At 36.1% G+C, this 24,827-nt stretch overlaps 1 protein-coding gene and 1 long non-coding RNA gene across 8 annotated transcripts in view; one reads left to right on the forward strand and one right to left on the reverse strand.

The window, feature by feature from the left end:
* The window catches only part of NT5C3A (5'-nucleotidase, cytosolic IIIA), a 50,486-nt gene that overhangs the window by 19,209 nt on the left and 6,450 nt on the right, over nt 1–24,827 (forward strand). For 2 of the 7 annotated variants that reach the window (XR_014139218.1, XM_081800299.1), the window contains exons 2-3: nt 22,819–22,917; nt 24,220–24,289. Coding sequence is in view for 6 of the 7 variants with exons in the window: in XM_081800299.1 (XP_081656425.1) it covers nt 22,819–22,917; nt 24,220–24,289 (169 nt within the window). In the remaining variant the exon portion in view is untranslated. Of the gene's footprint in view, nt 1–11,699; nt 11,781–12,289; nt 12,612–16,152; nt 16,208–21,199; nt 21,279–22,818; nt 22,918–24,219; nt 24,290–24,827 lie in introns of those variants that run through there. The other 5 variants (XM_006728872.3, XM_031021630.2, XM_081800300.1 and 2 more) reach the window with 5 other exon arrangements.
* On the reverse strand, nt 17,656–24,554 carry LOC145716517 (uncharacterized). Its single transcript, XR_014139219.1, has 2 exons — nt 24,352–24,554; nt 17,656–17,813 (listed from the first exon to the last, which is right to left on the reverse strand). It is a non-coding gene; the product is annotated as an uncharacterized LOC145716517 (long non-coding RNA).

Consider the following 24,827-nt stretch of genomic DNA (forward strand, 5'->3'; position numbering starts at 1 on the left):
GACGATGGACTCTGAAAAACAAACTGAGGGTTCTGGGGGGGAGGGGGGTGGGAGGATGGGTTGGCCTGGTGGTGGGTATTGAGGAGGGCACGTTCTGCATGGAGCACTGGGTGTTATGCACAAACAATGAATCATGGAACACTTCATCTAGAACTAATGATGTAATGTATGGGGATTAACATAAGAATAAAAAAAAAATTAAGAAAATAAAAATTTTATCTCTTTCCAAGCTAATTAAATATTTTATTCTATTTCATTCTTTGTGCAGAACTATGTACCATATATATGTATGTGTATATATATAATATGATGTATATATAGAGAGATATCCATGTGTATGTACATGGTTTTGTCACATAGGCCTAGTTTTTGTAGGATGGGGAAATCTATCTGGTGTTCCATAATTATTCAGTTATTCTGTGCTTTTTAAGTATTGTGGCTTATATAGTAAAGATAAAGTAAGTTCTTTAATAAGTTACATAATTGATGATTTGAACTTTAGAATATCTTGTTAGGGAATGAAGTCATAAATATATAATGTTTGAGAGTTTAATAAAAGTTGGCGAATCCTTGGTTCTGACTCAGCCCTGCCACCTTCCGATGGTTTAACTTTGGACAATTTCTAAGTCTCAATTTCCAGTTCTCCAGAATGGATAAGATTCACCTAAAAAAATCTTCTGCCCCCTTGTTTCTTTCAGGGTATTATATTAGGAATATGTTCTGTCTTTGCGTTTGTATTTTTTATTTCACTTAGTGTTTTAAATAATTATACTTTCGGAGAATTCCAACAGTATATTCTAAATATCTATGTGGGTTGTTAAGATTAAAAAAGAGATGATATGCATACAGTCTCAAACTGTTTACCACATAGTATTCAATAAATGTTAATTCTCTTTTCAGCTCCTTTCGTGAAACAAAGCTTTTCCCAACTTTCTTTTATTTATTTCTTAAATTTATTTATTTTTATTTAAATTCAGTTAACATACAACGTATTATTGCTTTCAGAGGTAGAGGTCAGTGATTCATCAGTCTTATATAATACCCAGTGGTCATTACATCACGTGCCCTCCTTAATGTCCATCACCCAGTTACTCCATCCCCCAACCCCCGCTCCTCCAGCAACCCTCAGTTTCTTTCCTATGCTTAAGAGTCTCTTATGGTTTGTCTCCCTCTCTGATTTCATCTTGTTTTATTTTTTCCTCTGTTCCCCTATGATCTTTTTTGTTTCTTAAATTCCACATATCAGCGAGATCATATGATAATTGTCTTTCCCTGATTGACTTATTTCGCTTAGCATAACACTCTCTAGTTCCATCCACATTGTTGCAAATGGCAATATTTTATTTTATTTTTTGATGGCTGAGTAGTATTCCATTATATATATATACCAGATCTTCTTTATCCATTCATCTGTCGATGGACATCTGGGCTCTTTCTATAGTTTGGCTATTGTGGATGTTTCTGCTATGAACATTGGGGTGCACGTGCCCCTTTGGATCACTACATTTGCATCTTTGGGGTAAATACCCAGTAGTGCAATTGCTGGGTCATAGGTTAGCTTTATTTTCAACCTTTTGAGGAACCTCCATACTGTTTTCCAAACCGACTTTCTTTTAGACATGATGTTGTCTTGTAAGAGATTCAGATTAAGTAATGATTTAACAATTGTCTCTAAACAATATTCTCTTTGAGCTCTCAGGTTTGGAAAAGAAGAATGTCTAGTTAGAGCATCATACATCCTTCAAGTTAAAAGATTGAGAATAGAAAGATATCCAGCGTTATCCCAAATGTTGAGTAATGGTTTTGTCTTTTTATTTATTTATTTATTTTTAAAGATTTTATTTATTTATTTGACAGAGAGAGACACAGCAAGAGAGGGAACGAACACAAGCAGGGGGAGTCGGTAGAGGGAGAAGCAGGCCCCCTGCCGAGTAGGGAGCCTGATGTGGGGCTCAATCCCAGGACCCTGGGATCATGACCTGAGCTGAAGGCAGATGCTTAACGACTGAGCCACCCAGGTGCCCTGGTTTTGTCTTTTTTTTTTTTTTTTTTTATATGAGAGTGAGAGCATGAGCAGAGGGAGAGGGAGGAGCAGGCGCCCCCCGCTGAGCACAGAGCCCAACATAAGGCTCCATTCCAGGACCCTGAGATCATAACCCCAGCCGGAGTCATGCTTAATCGACTAAGCCACCCAGGTGCCCCTGAATAACGGTTTTTAACCTGGGGCCTAATCCCTGCCTGCCTGCTATAATAATTTGTAGATGGGTAAATTGACCTGAGTAGCATACTTACAAGCTTGGCATATATAATTATATCATTTTCAGTTACTGAAATTTAATTTTGCTAAAGTCGTATGGGAAACATGGTTTTTTGTAAAGGATAAAGCTTCTATATGCATTTGATTCATTTATATATAACTGTTAAGTATCATTTTTCCCAACATGAGATCATACTGTAACATTGTTTTTAATAAGATTACTCACTTATTTATTTTTTTTAAGATTTTTTTTTTTAAGATTTTCTTTATTTGAGAGAGCAAGGCAGAGCAGAGAGAGAGCACAAATAGTAGGGAGGGGCAGAGGGAGAGGGAGAAGCAGGCTTCCCGCTGAGCAGGGAGCCCGATGCGGGGCTTGATCCCAGGACCCTGGGATCATGACCTGAGCCGAAGGCAGACGCTTAACCGACTGAGCCACCCAGGCGCCCAAGATTTTTATTTATTTTTGAGAGAGAGAGAAAAAGAGAGAGAGAGAGCACAAGGGTGGGAGGGGCAGAGGGAGAAGCAGGCTCCCTGCTGAGCAGAGCAGGAGGCGGGACTCCTTTACAGGACGCTGGGATCAGGACCTGAGCCAAAGGCAGACACTTAACCAACTGAGCCGCCCAGGCGCCCCAAGATTATTCACTTATTAATTTATTCCTTCCTGGGGCGCCTGGGCGGCTCAGTTGGTTAGACGACTGCCTTCGGCTCAGGTCATGATCCTGGAGTCCTGGGATCGAGTCCCGCGTCGGGCTCCCTGCTCGGCAGGCAGTCTGCTTCTCCCTCTGACCCTCTCCCATCTCATGCTCTCTCTCTCTATCTCATTCTCTCTCTCAAATAAAAAAAAAAAATTTATTCCTTCCTAATTTTATACTTTTTTTAGTGATTATATTATATTCCTTTATATCATATAGGTGTTATAATTTCTTCAGCAAGTTCTTTACTGTTGAACATTTAGATTGTTTACCACTTTTCATTATAATAAATAATGGGTCAGTAAACATTTGTGTTGCATCTGTGCAAGTCCATGACTGTTTAAGTGGGATGCTGGATCAAAGGGCATGTACAAATCTAAGGCTTTTGAATGTGCTTCCAGGTTACCTTCTGAAAAGGTTGTACTGATTTACATTTCCACTAGCAGTATATACAAGTACCTAGCTCCCTGTTTTCCTGGGAATAGGTGTCTTTTTTTTTTTTCTTATTTTTGCCAAATGATAGTTGTTTTTTTTTAAGTATTCATTACTTTTGAAACTGAACTGTTAAAAATAATTGGCCATTTATTTTCTTCTTTTCTGAATTGTTCTACGTTCTTTTTCTTGATTTGCAAGGGCTTTTATAAAATGTTTTTAACTGTAGAAATATGTTAGAAATGTATTTTTCCAAGTTTTTTTTTTGTTTTCACTTTTATTTTTGCGTAGTCTATGTATGACCCTCCTCTCAAATCTTTAAGTGTCTGCTGTTGGTGCTGCTGCTTTTTATTGAGGTACAGCCGACATGCAGTGTTACATTAGTTTCAGGTGTACAACATAGTGACTCAAGAATTCTACACGTTACTTGCCTTGACAAGTTTAGTCACCATCTGTCACCATACGAAGTTATTACAATTACAATTGACCATATTCCCTGTGCTCTACTTTTTGTCTCCATGATTTTATTTCATAACTGGAAGTTTGTACTTCTTAATCCCTTTTTATCTTTTTAGCCCATTTCCCCACCCACCTAAATGGCTTCTTTAAACCATGTCCTAATACTTTATAATGCTTTACAGAGCTTTATTTGTATATGACTCCTCATTTACACATTATGACTTCATTCGATATCCAGGGTGGGAGGAGAATATAGCATATTGTTTAAGTAGTTTGTGTAGCTTACTCATTAGTTTATCTCACAGGCAAAGAATGAGGAAGGCTACTCCAGAAAACGTAGTAAGGTGGAATTTTGCCTCAAGAGATAATTTTCATTTTACCTTCCATAAACATGACTTAACATATGCCATGTCTATTTTGTCAAAAGATATAGTAGCATTATATACACTTCTGCTTTCTTATATTTTGGGACATGTAACCTTTTAAAAATATTATTTGTTTCCTTCTGGGTATGATATAGATTTATTACAGAAAATTTAGAAAATACGAAGGAGCATGAAGAAGAAAATAGAGACACCTGTGACCCTTTTATTCCTCTGTGATGAATGTTAATTGATTTTTATAATATATTTGATTCAGCCATGTTCAATGATTATCTGTGCTATTGAATTTAGTTTTTTACTGGTTTATTACTTAGGACTTTTATATCTATATTCATAAGTGAACTTAGGTTATGTTTCCTCTTTTTGTACTATTTTTGACAGGCTTTGTTTCAGGATTTTATACTAGTTAGTTTCATAAATGGAATTGGATATCTTAACCTTTTTTTATGTGCTGTTAAACAGTTTATCTAGCATGGGGCCATCTGTTCTTTAAAAGTTTGAAAGAGTTCACCAGCATGACACTTGACCATAAAAAGTACTTTGAAGGCCATTCTCCGATAAACCTATTTTTATAAGGTCTATTCTGATGAGCACACATTCCCTTGTTGGATATAATATACATTACCAAGAGTTTGCATAGGTTAAATTAAGTACTTTGGTTTAACATACTGAGTTTATTAATATTGAAAGATGATTCAAAAGGAGTATATTTTGTGGTTTCTTCTATTTACATACTTTTAAAACTCAAGTTATCACTTATCATCCATGTAATTTCAAGTAATTCTTTGCTACAAGTTACTCGTTTATGAACTTGAATGTCTCCAAATAATTTACTTCATCATTTTCTTACCTTACTATTTTTTTTAAAAAGATTTTATTTATTTATTTGACAAAGAAAGACACAGTGAGAGAGGGAACACAAGCAGGGGGAGTGAGAGAGGGAGAAGCAGGCTTCCCGCTGAGCAGGGAGCCCGATGTGGGGCTTGATCCCAGGACCCTGGCATCATGACCTGAGCCGAAGGCAGACGCTTAATGACTGAGCCATCCAGGCGCCCCTCTTACCGTACTATTTTTTTAAGATTTTATTTAATTATTTGAGAGAGAGAGAGTGTGCAAGAGAGAGCATGAGCAGGGGGGAGAGGGTGAGGGAGAAGCAGACCCCCTGCTGAGCAGAGAGCCTATGTGGGGCTCTATCCCAGGACCCTGAGATCATGACCTGAGCTGAAGGCAGACACTTAACCTACTGAGCCACCCAGATGCCCCATTTACCTTACTATTTTTTAAATGCATTTATCCGGCATAGCAAAAAGAAGATAGTAAGTTAAGTCTTTGTACTCTCCATTTAGAGGTACCAGATATAATACACCAATAACATAACCATTTTTGCCATTTTTAATATGACCCATACCCAAATAGCAATCCTAAACAATACTGTTTCTTTTCAACAGAGAGAATGCCAACTGTGTGTTATGGAAGGAGTCCAAAATTAAAACAAAGTTTTTCTTATTCCATTTCAGGCACAGAGATCCAGATATAATAAAATGGAAACAATTTCAGTGCTAAGCGTCTTGAAATATTAGAACATATTTCCTTTGAGAGGAGAGCTAGGAAAGACTCCTTTGTTTATGATATTTTCTTACATCCAAGTTTCTTGAACTTGACCTACCTATTGCAACATAAATGTCATTGCCTCTAAAGGAGTTTAAACTACAGAATTTATTACTTTTTAAGTTAAAAAGATATAAACTATGTTCAAGAACTTCGAGTTTCTGAAAATTAAGTCAATCCTAGATTGTTGCAGAGTTTTTAAGAAATGCATTGAGATTAGAATAGGTTTTCCTCCGTTTGCATATATGTATACAAATTCATAAATGCAGCAATCAACTTCACTAACAGTCACCTAATAGGATAAGTTTTTGGAATGATTTTAAATGTAAGAAGAAACTTACAGAAAATCTTTACTTCCTGTTCATTTCCCCAAAATGTAATAATTCATTGTTTCATCTCTGTTTTTGCTCCTTAAACATTTAAAATCATATTCATATAACTATAGGAAACAAAATGAGGGCTCCTGGAGGGGAGATTGGGTGATGGGCATTTAAGGAGAGCATATGATGTGATGAGCACTGGGTGTTATATGCAACTGATGAATTCCTGAACTCCACATCTGAAACTAATGATGTACTATATGTTGGCTAATTGAATTTAAATAAAAAAATAATAAATTTTAAAAAATCACACTCATATAAACATTAATAGCATCTGTTTCAATTCTGTTTTGAATAGTCACAGTGCTGAAGTTCGTTGACGTCTTCTTTAGAGAAGTTTTAAGAGAAGTCAAATGCCTAGATGGTTGTTTTGCATGTTTAAAAAATAATCTATTTATACAGCAATTACAGCAATTAGCAGGAGCAAGTTTTGCAAGAGTCCTTATAGAGGACTCACCTGAATGGTTTCCTTATATGATTTTATTGTTTTGTTTGGAATAATTTCCTAGAGTGTCAGTCAAGTTCAGATTGAAGTTTAAAAATACATTCCATAGCCAAATAATAATTGGATTGTGTAAGCTAAGTGAGTTAGTAGTTAAGTCTTAGATTGGATAATTGAGAAATAAATTATCCTTACTACAGGTTTTATGTAGAATTATGAAGTGATTTCTTTCACATTCAACTATTAATTAATGTAGTACTTTTATTCCCTTTACTTCCCTGCCCCCAGATTAAAGGCAAAATGAATGAATCAATCAATAAGTTACTAAGGTTTAAGATTTGATTTTCTGTGGGCTTTTTGTTTTTTCAGTATTTCAAAATTTTGAGAAACTCTTTAATGGCAAAATATGAAGTGGTCATTTTTAGCTTTTCAAGTTGGTTGAATAATTGACAGTATCTAAAACGTTGTAACTCGTTCCTCAGAAGTACAAATGCGTATCTCTTTCTCCATTGATAAAAGACAGCCAATTACAGTGTTATAAGGGGAGAAAAAGCTTCCAAAGATGTGAGTCCTGTAGGAGAACTTATCTGCTCTTTGGCATGTCAGTTGCAGGTGTAGCTTTTCCTTTCAGAGCTTTATGAGTGATTTCTGTTTGTATGACCAAGAGTAAAGAAACGCCAAGGCAAACAGGAGCCCGTCAGAGTCCAGAGATCACAGTTCATTGTGCTGCTAAAAAAGCCTCCCTTTACATCTTCTTACTTCTAAATCCTTTATATTCCCTTTCAAAAACAAAACAGAACACAGTAGCTTAGAGCTATTTGAAACAAAATTCATTTTCTTTTACTCAGTATTTTGCTTGTATTTGTGTCCTTGTTCTTTTTTCTTGGCACAGTTTCAAAACATTATTCTTATTCACAGACATTTCTGGCCCTCTCATGTAAATAATGTGTATATTATTGTCTAGAAGCAGCATGATATAATAAGAAGAAAAGTCACATAAGTAGTAAGTAACTTCTCCAGACCTTAGGTTCCTTACCAGTAATAAGGGGAGAAGTATTATATTTCTCATAAGGCTTTACGGAATAAATAGAATGTATTGTCGGGGAGTAAGAATATCCTGTCCCCTCAGGGTCCTTCTAGCTAGAATAAGAATCAAATTGACATGAGACAGATTAACAGGAGAAAAATCAAACTTACTAGCATACATATGGGGAATGCACAAAGAAATTCCAAACACTGTCAGGCAAAATGAGGTATATGTCATTCTGAACTAAGGAGAAGGGGGTGTAGGGGTCTGGGTCTTCAAAGGGAAGGAATGCAATCCTCAGAAAGAATGAAAAAGTAAATGTTTGGTAAACAGATACTTGTTAGATCACTTGGAAATGGTGGGACAAAGAGAGGACTTTGATCAAAGAGGCCTTGCTAGGTTCTTCTCCACACACTATACCTAATTCATAGCATAATGTAGTTATCTCTGGGGATAGCTCTCTTCCTGGAGCAGGACCTTTATCTAAATTCTTTTTACGCAGTTGTGGAGGGTGGGAGAGTGGGGGTAAGGAGCTTTTCCTAAATCTGCTGGATCTTGCTTGCCTTTAACTCAAAATAATCTTGATGCTAAAGTGAGCCATCTTGGGGCGCCTGGATGGCTCAGTCGGTTAAGAGTCTGCCTTCAGCTCAGGTCATGATCTCAGGGTCCTGGGATCGAGCCCCTCATTGGGCTCCCTCCTCAGTGGGGAGTCTGCTTCTCCCTCTCCCCCCTACCCCACCCCACCCCCACTCCTGCGCTCTTTCTCAAATAAATAAATAAAATTTTTTAAAAAATAAATAAAGTGAGCCACCTTAGGGCAGCGTGCCCTTGGTCCCATAGTGTATAAAAGGCCATTGCATGCTTCTGAGATTCTGACAAGTTAAGAAAGTGCTTGAAAAATGTTAGTCACTCCTGGAGGGACGGCCCACCAGGCATCCCATCCCACCCCATGCATTTATACACACTGGGTGGAACTGATCTTGTGGGACAAGTTCCCTCTAAGCAGGGAGCAATGCTCCTATTTCCTCTCTTCTCTCCTTAGGCTAGCAGAGCAGAACACCAGCAGAGCCAAAGCCATCCTCCACCCCCTTGATAACATACTAGCCATCTTTCTTTTGTTTTGCTTTAGAGCCAACTGGATTAATTCCTTGTTCTGTCTCCACTGTAGAAATACTGTTTCAAGTAATCCACCCATGATATTGACTAGCTCCGGTTGTACTTTTTTTTTTTTTAATTTTCTTTTCTGATTATGGACATGGTTGATGCTACTACTGTAACATTTGTAATAAGCTATTTTTTGTTTCCCAAGGAACTCATTTTATAAAACTCAGAAAATAAAAATGGCCCCTTAATCCCATCTGATACTATCTTATATATTCTATTTTAGACTTTCCTATGCTTGTATAAAGAATTTTGCCCAAAAATTGGACTCTTGCTGTAGATACTCTCATTCAGTTGTAGATCATGTACACCTGAGTATATCTGTAAATATCGGTCTTACAGAGCCGTAGGGTCCAGTGATTTACAGGCATGGATTCTGAAGTCAGAGAGACCTGAGTTTGAATCCAGTTCTGCCACTTCTCAGCTACTGCCTTAATTTCTTCAGCTGAAAAATGAGGATAATAATAGCACATACCTTCTGGGGTTATGAGTGTTATATGAGATGAAGTATGTCAAGTGTTTGAAGTACCTAACACACAGTAAACGTACAATAAATTTTAGCTATTTATAAAAATCATTTTTGGGAACTGTGTAATCTTATATTTTATGTGTATACCACAATGTATTCACTTCTCTTATGTTAATGAACATTTAGATATTGGGCATTTAGGTTGTTTACAGTTTCCCAGTATTATAAAACAAGTCTATGGGGCGCCTCGGTGGCTCAGTCGGTTGACCATCCCACTCTTGATCTCAGCTCAGGTCTTGATCTCAGGGTCATGAGTTCGAGCTCCATGTTGGGCTCCACTCTGGGCGTAGAGCCTATTTAAAACAAAAACAAAAACAAAAAAACAAGTCTATAGAAGTCTATAGTATATATCTTTGCAACTAAATCTTTGTGTACTGCCTTATTTCCTTAGGTTAAAATCCTTAGGATATAAAATTGGTGTGTCAAGGGAAATGTATATTTCTGAAGCTTTTAATAGGATCTCTAAATAGCCCTCCAAGAAAGAACTCTGACTCCAGCATCCTTTGTTGTTGTTGAGAATGACTTAAATCTTAAGTCATCTGTCTAAGTGATATCTTTAAAATTCTTACCATTGCTACCTATATTCATATATTACAGGACAGTTAAGTCATCATATTCATACATAATACAGGAATATTTTCAAAAAGGATCACTTGGTAGCCCTTGAGCCTCCATTAGTCAAATATAAAAGATTTTCCTCATAGAGGAATGTTTCATTGCGAATCTTCTCATCTTACTAAAATAAGATAGCAGTGCCATTTTAACCTTTGGTAGATACCAAGTTTGGATACTTTGTTAGTGGCCTTTTAAAGAATCATTTAAACAGGGACACCTGGGTGGCTCTGTCGGTTAGGCATCTGCCTTTAGCTGGGGTCATGATCCCAGGGTCCTGGGATGGAGCCCCACATCGGGCTCCTTGCTCAGCGGGGAGCCTGCTTCTCCCTCTGCCTGTGCTTGTGCACTCTCTCTCTCTCTCTCTCTCTCTGACAAATGAATGAATAAAATCTTTTAAAAAAATCATTTAAAAAAATTTTTTATTGTTTTTAATAGAGCATGCTACTTCACAGTTTGATTACTGAAATGCTATGTGGGTTTGATTTCTCTTGAGCATAGAAGAGAGAAGGCAGATGGGGCACCTGGGTGGCTCAGTTGGTTAAGCGACTGCCTTTGGCTCAGGTCATGATCCTGGAGTCCCAGGATTGAGTCCCGCATCGGGCTCTCTGCTTGGCAGGGAGTCTGCTTCTCCCTCTGACCCGCCTCCCTCTCATGTGCTCGCTCTCTCTCATTCTCTCTCTCAAATAAATAAATAAAATCTTTAAAAAAAAAAAAAAAGAAGAGAGAAGGCAGATATAAAAGTTTATTTACGTAAGTGTAGCTTCCTCCTGTTCCTAATGATAAAGCTTCCCAGAGGGCCTGTAGCATAACTTATCTATCAGGCCCTGACATGTGGTATTAGCAGATTGCAGTCCTGCTACTCGGGTTAAAAGCAAGCCTGGTTCTCTTTAAAAGTTAAAAATATTTTTCTTCATAACAATTTGACTTTTTATTTCTAACAGGAGAATCACTTTTTTTCAATTTTTTAACCTTAAAAATGAGTTTTCATCATTTATGTCCAGATTTTTTTAGCAAATAAATTTTACAGTCTAGGCAATATGAAGAAAAACATAAAAATCACTTAAATTCCAGTGCCCTGCAGTAAAGGCTCTTAACATTCTAGTGACCACACTTACATGCATCATGTCTTTTCTCCTGTGTCTTAAATGAGGTAATCTTTTTAAAATTGTGATAAAATACACACAACATAAAATTTGCCATTTTAACTATTTTTAAGTGTATGGTTTGGTGGCCTTGAATACACTGACATTGTGCAACCCATCCATCCACCCATCCATCTCCAGAACTCTTCATTTTCCAAACTGAAACTTTGTACCCATTGAGCAGTGGCTCCCCATTCTCCTCTCCCCCAGCTCCTAGCAACCATGACCTACTTTTTTTTTTACTTTGTATTGAAATATAATATTCATACAGAAAAATGCACATACCACAAGTACACTGACAGCCAAAAAACAGGATGAGGAAGGGAGTATTTTTAAGTGTTAATATGGAGGTTCCGTTTTTCTTCGCAGAGCAAGTTGCCAGCCCTAATAGTGCAGATTTACCTTCTCTTAACTGTCACATTTTTTCAATTGATCATTTTCTGTAGACTGGCTGGTGACTGTTAGCTCAGAGCTAGCAAGTGTCACCCAGAGCATAATAAAGCACTGTGTATTAATGCATCACAAGACCATTTTTGCATAGAGCTTAGCCAAGGCTTTTGGAACCGCCCTCAGTTGCACCTTGTGCTATATTAGTACTTCTCAGACAGGAAGAATTTTCTTTTGCTGGCGTAGCTTGTCCGGTTACCTTCAGGGTAAGTGTGTACAGTTCATGTAAACCAATTAGTTTCTCTGGCTTAACTTTATCTATAGACTCTTATTTGGTTCAGTATCTTGTTGAAATTGTAAGCATTTAAAAATACAGATTAAGGAAATAAAAATAGAATAAAGCAGTATAATATAAAACTTTACAGTTTGCAAAGATATGAATATGTAAAACTTTGCAGTGTCTTGGGTTTCCGAAATAACAATTTAAAACATCTAATTTTAAGAGCTTCATGTTTCACATGTACATGTTGAGAAAAAGCAATGTATCCTCAAAAATCTCTTTTCAAAGGAAAAAAAGGCACTGTAAGATCCAATTTTGTTGTTCATTTAGTTGCTCTGTGACTCAGTTTTGCTGATTGCCACATGCTTTGTGTCCCCAGGTCTAGGAACCGTATATTATGCCTAGTAATAAAGATAATGAATTTTTATTTTGTGCTTGTTTTATCTAAGATATTATGGAATAGGATTCTATTGGTATGTTTTATGAATTGATAAAAGCTGGATTTACAGTCTTTAAGGTTTATAACAAATTGTATATTGAGAATTAAGATTCAAGCATATATTGCTATAAAACCCTAGAATGTTGTGGCTAACTTAGTTTTAAATAATTGGATTTACCTTATTTTTTTTATAATTGTTTTTTGTTTTTGTTTTTTTTAATCAGGAGAATTAGATAATGCAGCAGACCATTTCTTAAAGCAGTTTACTTGGTTTTTATTGGCAGTCTGTATCCAAGCCCCTGCATCTCTGGATATTGCTTACCACCTATGCTGTTGTTCTAGGACAAATTCAAGGACAGAACTCAGAGTGCGCTAAGGGTAATCAGTATAAATAACTTAATTTCCATGTGCCTTGGTTTACTCAGCTTGAAAAATGCTATTAGATATTAAGGCCATGGGGAGTGAGGAGCATATATGAATAAATTCTGAGCTCTGAAATTATGTATTTTCTTAAGTATCCATAAAATTCTGACTGAGAAGCCAAGTTTTACTATTTAAGAAAATTGGTATAAATTGCCAATTTTTAAATAACTAGCCTTTGAAATTTATTTTTCCTCTCTTCTATCTCCTTCTCTTCCCTTCCCACCTCAGTTTGTTTTCTCTTTCCCCCAACAGGCTCAGGAAAGACCTGAGAATATTCAGTTTCATTTTTGTCTCATATCTGTATCTAGAAAGTTTCACTTTCCAGTTTGTATATTTTTTTTCACTGCGGCCTTGAAAATCTAATTAGGGAGAATTATTTAAATGATCCAAGAAACTGATGTACAATGCTACTGAAATAACAAACTTATGTTTGATTTTTCTTGTGCTAATCACCCAAGTGTCATTATTAAAAACATAAGTAAGCTTAAGACCAGTAATTACAGGTTGCTGGAAAAGTGCAGCAAAAAATGGATTCATTTGGAAGTTTAGTACTGTTGCTGATACTCTGTCCATATTATAGTAATGCGTGCCTTTTCTTATGTAAGTAGTACACAGTTTACCATTCAAAATTTCATTACTTTATTGTTGTGTCCTGTAAATGTTTCTGCAAGTATCACAACTGAAGTAGGATCACAACTTTTTAAGCCAATGATATTGATGAACTTAATCTTTTTCACTTTCCCATAAGACAAAGTGGGCCTTTAAAAATATTCAATTGGCATTCAGATACTTTAAAACTTGTATAAAGGCAAGTAAAATTTTTTCATGTAGACATAGGAATTTTCAGTCATTGATTTGTCACTGTCTTTTCAAGGTAAAGTTAATGATCTCAGAAGGAAATAATCACAATCACTAAAACTCTTCAGTTATCAAGTTTGTGCTATTCCAATGAAGTTCTTACCTCTTGTTTCAGTCTTTAGCTTTGTCCTACATATTCTGTGTAATGAACACTGTTAGAGCAGAGACCCTAACCTCATAGTGAAAGCACACAGAGTAATTATTTTCTGATTTCCACACTTTCTAGTCGACATTAAAAATTCAAAAGACTTCAGAACTTCAAAACTTCCTATGAAGAGGGTTCATACTTCCAGGCTAGTATTTTCTATTTTTGAACGTGTCTTCTACACTTGATGTGTTTTTTCCAACAGCTCTTCTCTTGAAGCATCTGCAACAGATGACTGCTGGCAAAGTGAGCCAGAACATTATATACCAAGTATAGGTTTACAAGCCGATTGGTTTAAAAATACCCTGCCCTAATTTTCAGTGTCTTCCTTAGAATAGTGCCAGAATGCTGGCATTTATGCCTTACTCTTGACACTTCTGTAATTATAGAGACAATGGGGTGATTTTTACATTGGGACAACAGTATCACTTTATGTGATATTATCTCTGAACAAGGATGCATTCTGGTCAGATTGCCAGTGAGGATCGGGAGGAATGAAGGACCTTCAGTTGAAATTTGCATAGAATCCATGAACTAGTAGGTTTACCTATCAAAAATACTGTCCTAAAATTGGCCATTATCAAATTTCTGATGACTCTGTTTTTGTTTGTGTTTTGTTTAAATAAAATATGTAGAGACCATGAGAAAGACAATTATTTTTTACTTACTGACACTGGCTTTTTTCCCCTTATCTTTTTTTTACATAAATGAGCCAAACTTGGTGGTGGGGGGAACAGGAATTGCGCTGCCTGGCTCTATGTGACAAGAAGAGCTGAGATTCCCAGATGTTAAAATGTATTCTGCACTGCTTGAATTCTGTGTTCCTTTGGGCTTTTCAAATGTTTTATAAACTCTACGGTACTTTTCCACATTCTCCTTCCTCTTTTTCAAGCTAATAAAATGATTTTGTTTAAAATAGTGCTTTCCGAGAAATATAGAACCCTGTTCAGATATTAAACATCAAAGGAAAACCATAAGCATATTGTATGCTTTGGTTTCTATAAATGAAGAAAGAGATTTGCAGGCAACTTCTGTGGCATCTTCTTTATTTAAGATCAAGGATCAGCAGAAAGGAAGGGTTACTTAAATTTGACTACAATCATCTAAAGATTACTAACCCTCAAACTACCATTACAGTTACATTTTGGGGGTAGTGATCAAAGTGTTTATGAGTTATATAGAGTGTATAGATAGATAAATAGATACTTCTGCAGGTACTATATTATTTTTTGGATGTGAAAAATTGGAGGTATCTTACTATTTGGAAATACTGTTTACTCTACTTGAAGATGCCATCAATTATAAGACCATTAACTTACTAACAGCTTTTCTGAGGTGGGGGGGGAATACCTTTTTATAAGACATTTCCCAATTTTATGCATTTAAAATGGAAGGAGGGAGGAATGAATTTTAGAATTGAGAAAATTTTATGTAGCTGCTACAATACATTTTAATTATAAAGAACACAGATATAATGTCCAACTTTTTTAAGATTATTTATTTTAGAGAGCGAGCAGGGGGAGGGGCAGGGAAAGTCTTAAGCAGACTCCACACTGATCACAGAGCCTGTTAAGGGGTTCAGTCTCACAACCCAGAGATCCCGACCTGAGCCAAAACCAAGAATCAGTCGCTTAATTGACTGCACCACCCAGGTACCCCTATGATGACCAAATTTTAAGAAAAGTCAGATTTTTTCCCTTTTGTTAAAGTTGCCCTTTTTAAATACCGCTTTTGTTAAAAAAATTTTACTTACCTAGTGTGAAGTAAAAGTAAAGTCATTGAGGAACAAAAGTAAGTAATTTTCCCTAAGATTGATACTGTAAAAATGAAAAAAAAAGATAGAATAATGATAAGAGGTATTTTATTTTATTAGGAGATAGTATAAAAACTATTTCTTTTAGCTTAACAAATTGATATGTATAAATTCCACCCTAACCCATAAAATTATCATTTAGTTAACACTATCACATACTTATTCTGGGCCAGACACTAACTCAGATAGTAGTTGCCTCATTTCACAAAATTAGAGTTTAATATGGGAAAATTGAAGAATAAACTTGACTTTTGTGTATTATGTTTCTCCTTATGTTCTATTCATATCTTCCTCCATTGATTCAGTAATAGCAATGCATAATTTTCCCACAAACTTCATCCTTATATGTAGAGAAAGTATTGATAAAATATTCTTGTAATAAAACATTTTCTTGCAAATATAAACTTTATTCAAATCTTACTAACACTATATAAATTCTTATAGGAGAGCTGCAAACTTTTCATACAAAATTTTTAACTCCAACCTTTGTAAGATAGAGAAAATCTTTGCTGAGCTTCTTAGGAAAGAGGAAAAGGTGCCTTCAGTAACTTGGTATTTAAGTCAAACCAAAAGTACCACCTTACTATGTCATTAACCTACAGGAACAGCCTGAAATATATGTATGTCACGTGTACCTTTTTTCTCTCTCTTTTACTGTGACATCACCTGGGGGAATCCAGAAGATTGGATAACCAAGAAATGCCTAATCAAGATTCTGCTGTACATGTGAAAATGGTGGGTATTTGAGTATTTCCAGTTCCATTTATTAATGGTGAATCTTCACCACTTTTACATCTGTCTCTAACCAGATCATTAATTATGGGACTGTAACTTTATGCAGGTTTTTCTTCACAGTGTTTGATACACAATAGAACCTCAACTATTTGTTGAATTGGATTTCAACTTACCTTAGAAAATTTTTTTTGCTTGAAATATAATGTGTATTATAGTGTTTCTCGGCATATAAAATGGTTATCCCATTCCTTTTTGTGCTAAATTTTCCTTGCTCAGCAATAACACACTTAAATTATACAGCACGAGATGTTTTAAGCTTCTGAATTAAAATGACAAGTCTTTAAATAAAAAACTTCTTGTATAACAGTAGAGCTCATTGCATTATAGACATTAGATTGAGGAAGAAAAAATATAGGCCTTGGAGTCAGAGCTGGCTTCAGATGTTAATTTAGTCCTTAAGAGCTATGATACCCTTGAATGAGGGTAATAATCTCACCTTTAAGAAATTGTATGAAACCACCAAACTCTTGTTTTATTCAGATTTTTCCCAGCTTTATTGAGATATAATTGACAAAATTGTGAGATATTTAAAGTGTACAGTGTGATGATTTGAGATTTGATATACATTGTGAATCATCTTCCCCATGTGGTTAACACATCTATCACCTCACATATTTACCCTTTTTTTGGCAGGGGAAGGAGTGGGGGGTGGAAAACATTTAAGTTCTACTCTTAGCAGATTATATAATAGAGTATTATAAACTGTAGTCACCATAACATACATTGGATTTTCAGACCTTATTCATCTTATAAAGGAATGTTCTTATTCATATTTAATGGAAAAGTATGTAAAGTGCCTAATAGAACATAGTAAGCACTCAGTAAATGTTAATTCCCTGTTATGTTAGTGTTTTCACTATGTAAGTAGCATTTGTATGTGTGGAAAAAATTATATCCATTTTCCATATTCATAGTGGTAAAATTGTAAAAAATCACAGTTTCTCCCTCTCTTTTAAAGAGGACAGCTGCCCCACGATCACCTTATATCTTCTCTTTCTGTTGTTTGTTGTCATTCTTCCTCTTCTCTTGTATTTTTTTCTTCCTCTCTCTAGTTTTTTTTTTTTTCATTTGAGCCTATAAACCAGAACATGACTTAGCATGAAAACAGCTTTGTGTCACAGTTAATAAACCTCTTGTTCAGCTTAGCTGTCCTCATCCAGCGTGGGACAGGAGGTGAAGGCTGCCTCAGAGTGCTGATTAAGCTGCCGTTGGTGTAGTTACTGCTGTTAGGATGGAGCATGTGAAATTGCTGTGTTTTTGTATGTTGAATAGTCCAACATTGGCAGTTTCATTTGGTTCAGCCTACTGCATCGGCATGACCTTTGCTTCTGTTGCATGATTAGCATTGAAATTTGTCTCTGATATGTAACATTAAGTCAATCTAAAACTTCTTTTTTTTTTTACTTGAGTTGATTTTTTTTTAACCAAAATTAATACAAGTGATGTAGGAATGTCCTACCATATAAATTGTTGTTACCTGGGTCCCAGAACTCTCTAGCATGTCTTCTTTGGAACTAAGTAGCACTGTAGTCAACCCACAAAGAGACTGTTGAAGGAAAACCAGCCAAAAAATTACACATACTTATATATATATATATTTTTACTATCATTGCATTAAGTTGCACAATTTTTACCTTGGGGTTTGCTTTTCTAAAAATGTTGATACATCTTTTAAGTTGGCAGCTCCTTAGAATGTTGTTCTTAACTTCTCATGACCTGGCTCCAAATCTCTTTCCACACTTTACACACACAAACTCTCTCTCTCCCTCCCTCCCTGCCCCCCTCTCTCTGTCTCTCCCACACACAGTAAAGTTCTAGACAGAGCTATTTATCTTTTCCCCCCACATTAGACCCTGCAGTTTGGCTCATGATCTCAGCATATACAAATCCTACTTCTCTTTGAAAGCCTAGCTCAGTTGGCTCTTCCTCTTTTGGCCCCAGCAGAGGTAATCACAGTCTCTTATGTTCCTCTTGTATTTTATCTGGACGTCTGAGCAATGTATTACTTATTCGGGCTCCTGTATTACAATCTATGTTAGAGAACATGCACCTTGAGTTTAAGATGTTTTTTTTTTTTTTTTAAAGATTTTTTATTTATTTGACAGAGAAAGACACAGCGAGAGAGGGAACACAAACGGGGAGTGGGAGAGGGAGAAGCAGACTCCCCGCCGAGCAGGGAGCCCGATGCGGGACTCGATCCAGGGACTCCAGGATCATGACCTGAGCCGAAGGCAGTCGCTTAACCAACTGAGCCACCCAGGCGCTCCGAGTTTAAGATGTTTATCTTACTAAAACATTTGTATCTCTTACAGAGCTGCCTTACACTTAATGACTATATGTTGAATGAATGAATTTGGCCTACACTCCCTTAATGTGGAGATAGGCCAAAAATGTGGTAGACAGGGGGAACTGGCTATCACTACACTTTAGTAATGCGTAGTCTTCCAAATAAGTCATAGAATGATCCATGTATGTGAATGAATATACCAGTCTGAATAGGTGGCTTTGGATCTATACTTTTTATGTAGTTACATGAAAATTGTAGTGCCCACTCCTTTGTACCAAAGTAGTAATGAAGTCTTTTGCTTGTACCAAATATGAACATTGGGAAAAAAAATATTTCCCCTGAGAACTTCAGACAAAGATCCTTAAGTCATTTAAACTAATTTTTATGTGGTCCAGTTTCAGAGAAATACAGGTAAAACACCATAAGAACAATTTTGTGACTATGCCATGCAGATACTCTGTTATATCTTGTCTCAGTGTATCTGCAAGATAATATCAAATAATCAAATATTGCTCTAGAGTTGTGAATAAAACTGTGTAACTTTGAAATCAACTTCATTGCTTTTCGATTATGGAAATAGACTGATTGGTCTGTACAAATTTCATTTCATCTGTACAAATTCATTCTACAGCCAGAATACATGTATTTTAGGTTTTTGTTAGTCATCTTTAGCATTAAGTCAGATTTGGCTCCAGTCAACCAAAATGCCCTGATTCTTGTCAGGAAAACTGCTCCTTCAGCATTTTACATTATGCCTTATAAAATGAATTTGTTTTCTTTTGTTTGCAAATGATGGACATTTTTATCCCCTTATTTTTTTACCATAAAATTATATCATAAATTGAAAAGTTTTTGGACATTTCAAAATAACTTGCCCTTCAGACTTGAAGCATCATTATTTTAAGTGCTACCAAACAGGTATAGTTTTGTCCAAGAAGAATTATGGAAGAAGGGATTTGAGGAGGTAATGAAAGTATGTGATGTATGATGAATGTATATTCCTGCAGTATACTTCTTAATATTCTGATATTCTGACATTCTTTGACATATTTCATGTAGTATTTTAAAAATATATTTCTTAGGTTGCATTCTAAAATATTTGAGTAAAATGCCCAATATCTCAAGTTTCTGAGAAGTATTTATGATATGCTTTGGTGACATTGTATGTGTATCATGGGGGGGGTATAAGTATATTACCTTATAACCCAAAGCAGATATAATTATCATTTTTAAATTTCTTACACTTGTGTCCTCTTTCCTATTGTGTTCTCTGCTGCTCTTTCATTTGTTCTCATCACTGTGATTTCACCCTGGTGCTATTTGGGTATTCACTGCTTATTTATCTGAAAATGAATGGCTGTTGCACAGAAGCAGGGATATCAATTCCTCCAGCTTCTGGTTGTCTTTCAGGCCCTAAGTGATATTATAATCCAATCTATTAGTTGTTAACCTAGCAGAAACCAGCCTACTTTGAAGTGGCTTTGGTACTATTTTCCTATTCATTATCTGAAAGAGGTTATCCTATCCTATTTAAATATGGGTGTTGGGTGGTGGTGGTGGTGTTTTTTTTAATTGAATGTATTATAGGATGTGATTTGCATGAGGCAGGACATCTTTGTCAGTATGGACACACTAAAATAAAATGTTTAATTTTCTTGGTGAAAATATAGTTAGTGACATTTATCTTCTGTTGCTTTCAGTAGTGGGTTAGTTATTAAGTCAAACATATGCTGATTACTATGCATCTGCCAATTAAGGCAGAGGTAAGAGCAGAATATAGTTGTTAGGAGATGAACTTACTAGTTAAGGTATTTGTAGGGGAGCTATAGAAGTGATATTCCAAAACAGCAACGGTTTCTAAAACTCAACAGGAAAATGGTGTAAGTACTGCTAATCATCATATCCCTGGCATCTAGCGTCTGACACAAAGTAGATACAGGTAAATATTTGTTAAGCAAATTAATGGATTAATGAATGAAGAAAAGGAATGTAGGAATAAGTGCCTATTTGCTTTTCTCATCTATTGAAAAATCACTGTAAAATAAATATTTAGATAACCATTATTCTGTTGACACCTCTAAAGTCCAGTTAAGTTAAAAGAATCACTGTTTGAAAGTTAGTTGCATTGCAGGTTATCCTATGCTATTTAAATATGGCTTTTTAAAATTAGGCGTATTGTAGCATCTTTCATTAGTGGAGAAAATTTTAATGTTAGCATTTCTCTTTCCTGTATGTATCTTTCAGTCTTAGGAAAACAGTTTAGCCTTTTTCCGATTTTCTAATTTTGTCTATTATGCAGAGACAGCATAGGACCTGAGAGACTCAGCTGGTCGTATGCTCTTGGAGCAGAGCTATAAGGTCTAGGGAATTTTCCATACTCATGTCTGTGATGCACATGAAATATGTTAATATTGTTGGTAACATACCCAGAATAATAGCATATAAAGTAAATAAAGGTTACTGGGTACAAACCAGTATAGAACCTTGATTTGAGGTTCTCTTACTGCCCTTTTATACTGTGGAGCTATTATATGCCCTCTAATCTCCTATCCACCCCCACCGTCTTCGTGTACACATGCTCTAAGAACACTGTGCCTGTGCATTTTACTCTGATCAGTTTCGTTTTCTCTGTGATAGGGTAGAAGAAAGAAACAATATTTAACATTAAATTGTTGAGCAACACTAAATCCTGAATAAACCAGCTTAGTAGCTGCCTAAGCCCAGGTGTTGTAATACCTTTGTTTGTTTGTTTGTTTTTAAAAGTAGGCTCCATGCCCAACATGGGTCTTGAGCTCACGATCCTGAGATCAAGAGTCTTATGCTGATGGTCTCATACTTTTTAGTAGTTGTCTTAAACTGAAATAAATCTGTTGTAACATTTATGCTAAGAGCAATGAAATTATTTGGGATTATTGGTATTACGTATAATATGATAAAGGAACAAAGATCTTGAAGCACCTTTTCTTTTCTTTTTTTTTAAAAAGATTTTATTTATTTATTTGAGAGAGAGAATGAGAGACAGCACGAGAGGGAAGAGGGTCAGAGGGAAAAGCAGACCCCCCGCTGAGCAGGGAGCCCGATGTGAGACTCAGTCCCGGGACTCCAGGATCATGACCTGAGCCAAAGGCAGTCGCTTAACCAACTGAGCCACCCAGGCGCCCTTGAAGCACCTTTTCAAGTTAAATATATTTAAAATATATTTTAATTACCTGCACAAAGGTACACTTGTGGGGAATAATCATGTAACATTTGTTACCTTTCTGCTAAGATTTTTTTAAATGTAAATATAAATGTAAGCTAAATCTTAAGCAGAAAGTTTTTTTGTTGGTTGGTTTTTTTTTTTAAGTAGGCTCCATGTCTAGTGTGGAGCCCAGTGCGGGGCTTGAACTCACAACCTGAGATCAAGACTTGACCTGAAATCAGGAGTCGGATGCTTGACCGACTGAGCCACCCAGGCACCCCTTAAGCAGAAAGATCTTATAAGAAAACTCTTTATCACGAAGTTCAGATATTCCCCATTCCACTCTAAGGTTTTATTTTGATTAATGAATTCTGCTAAAAACATTTTTATAACAGTATATGAAGTAATAATTAATTTTAAAAAGCCAGATGAAAAAATAGAATGAGTTAAACTATGTGCATAAACAGGCATGTTTGTAATCATAGAAATGAAAATAATGGAAAATAGGGGCGCCTGGGTGGCTCAGTCATTAAGCGTCTGCCTTCAGCTCAGGTCATGAACCCAGGGTCCTGGGATCGAGCCCCGCATCGGGCTCCCTGCTTGCTGGGAAGCCTGCTTCTCCCTCTCCTACTCCCCCTGCTTGTGTTCCCTCTCTCGCTATCTCTCTCTCTGTCAAATAAATAAATAAAATCATAAAAAAAAAAAAAAAGAATGGAAAATAAATTTAAATGTTTACTTGTTTATCTTTAGGTAGTAGAATTCCAAGCCATGTCTATTTTCTTTTTTATATTTTTTCTGTTATTTCTGTGATAACCATGCATGACTTTTATAATTAGGAGAATTATACTTTTTGATAATATATTACAAATATAATTTTGTCTTAATCTTTGAGATAGAAACTGTTAATGTGCTTCAAAAAATGTTATATGTATAAATGGTAATTTGATATGATTTGCTTTTTTTTTTTTAAATAATGCCTCAACATTTTTACATCTTAAAATAATATAAGCTTCTGCTTGGTATCAAAAGAACCTGGGGAAAGAGGAATTAAAAATAGTTAATTAACTTCCGTTTATTTTTTAGATGCCTGAATTCCAGAGAAGTTCAGTTCGGATTAAGAACCCTGCAAGAGTAGAAGAAATTATCTGTGGTCTTATTAAGGGTGGAGCTGCCAAACTTCAGGTGAATAATTATCAAGAAGTCTTTATTATTAAGTCTTTATTTTTAATGCTCAGGCGGACTCATCTCATGTTTTGTTCAAATCTGAGTAATACTAAATTCCAAGCTAACTAATGCAAGTGCCTAAGTATTAAACCATTTTAAGAATAATATTCAAATTTGGGGCGCCTGGGTGGCTCAGTCAGGTGAGCATCCGACTCTTGATCTCAGCTCAGGCCTTGATCTCAGGGTTGTGATTTCAAGCCCCACAGTAGACATATGTTTTTTTAATTATGGTAAAAAACACGTAATAATGAATCTATTCTCTTAATAAATGTTTAAGTGTACAGTACAGTATTGTTAACTCTGTGTGAACTGTTATACAGCAGATTCCTAGAATTTCTTTATCTTGCATGACTGAAACTCTATACCCATAGAAGAGCAACCCCACATTTCCTTCTCCCCCCACCCCCAGCCACTGACAACCACCATTCTATTTTCTGCTTCTATGAGTTTGACTAATTTAAATACCTCACTTAAGTGGAATCATGCAGAATTTGTCCATCTCTAAGTGGCTTATTTCACTTAGCATAATGTCCCCTCAAGGTTCATCCATGTTGTAGTATATGACAGGATGTCCTTCTTTGCAATTGAGAGCTTCATATAGTTTAATTGTCTCCACTGCATTTTTGTACATTGACCAGGTGGGTTGAAATTGTGCGACATTTTATCTCTATCAAGAATAGTAGCCCAGGGTGCCTGGGTGGCTCAGTTGGTTAAGCGACTGCCTTCGGCTCAGGTCATGATCCTGGAGTCCCGGGATCGAGTCCCGCATCGGGCTCCCTGCTCGGCAGGGAGTCTGCTTCTCCCTCTGACCCTCCCCCCTCTCATGTGCTCTCTCTCAAATAAATAAATAAAGTCTTAAAAAAAAAAAAAAAGAATAGTAGCCCAATCACCTGCAACTGCAAATTTTAATACCGATTAATCAGATTTTATTTGGTGACGATGCTGGGGGCACTGAAGGTATCACTGTGTACTTAAGGTGATTCCCAGGACTTAACCACAAGGCGATACCCTGAGGGCCCCAGCATTGCCACCAAATAAAATCTGGTTAATCAGCACAGGAATTTGCAGTTGGAGGAGATAGGCTGCTGTTCCCAACAGAGAGCTACGTTAGAACACACAATGCAGAGAGAATAACCTGTGGGGGTGGGGGTGGGGGCAGGTCAGGGACTGAGCACAGTCCCATACCTCTAGGAAGGGTGCAGTATGTGTCTGCCCTTAGTGCCTGTATGGTCCATAATGCTTTTCCCCCTTTCTTTACAGATAATAACAGACTTTGATATGACACTGAGTAGATTTTCCTATGAAGGGAAAAGATGCCCAACATGTCATTGTAAGTGTGGCATTCATAAACAAATTCATGAAAGTAATTCTTATTTTAAGATCTTTTCTTACCTATATGATCTATGAGATTGACTGGGTTTTTTTTTTTTCTTCTTCTTTTTGGACATTGAAAATGAGAAGACTTGCCTTTTTCTTCTTATATTTTGAGGATTTGTTTTTTTCACCCATGTTATATAAATGACTATTTTCAAGTGTGGTTTTGGTTGCAAGAGGAATGAAGACTTCTGAAATTTTTCTCCAGATGTGGTCTGTTCATTATCTATTGAAGAAATATTTACATGGATTTTAAACTTTGGATTAACCTAAAGAAACAGCATTTATCAACCACTCTGGTTTTCTAAGAACGTTACTGAATTTTTTTGTTGTTGATAATATAAATTAAGTAAAAGAGTAATTAAATAAATATCCAGTTAAAATACGTTGCTAGGATAATACACCTTTTTTGTTTTCCAAACTTGGCAGTGAGTTTTAAAAAAATAATACTCTTCAACCTGACAAAGAAGCAGTGATATAAGGCCTCTCATTTA

The sequence above is a fragment of the Leptonychotes weddellii genome, chromosome 12 (assembly GCF_054177405.1).
Source record: "Leptonychotes weddellii isolate Sample4059 chromosome 12, ASM5417740v2, whole genome shotgun sequence".
NCBI classification, from domain to species: domain Eukaryota; kingdom Metazoa; phylum Chordata; class Mammalia; order Carnivora; family Phocidae; genus Leptonychotes; species Leptonychotes weddellii.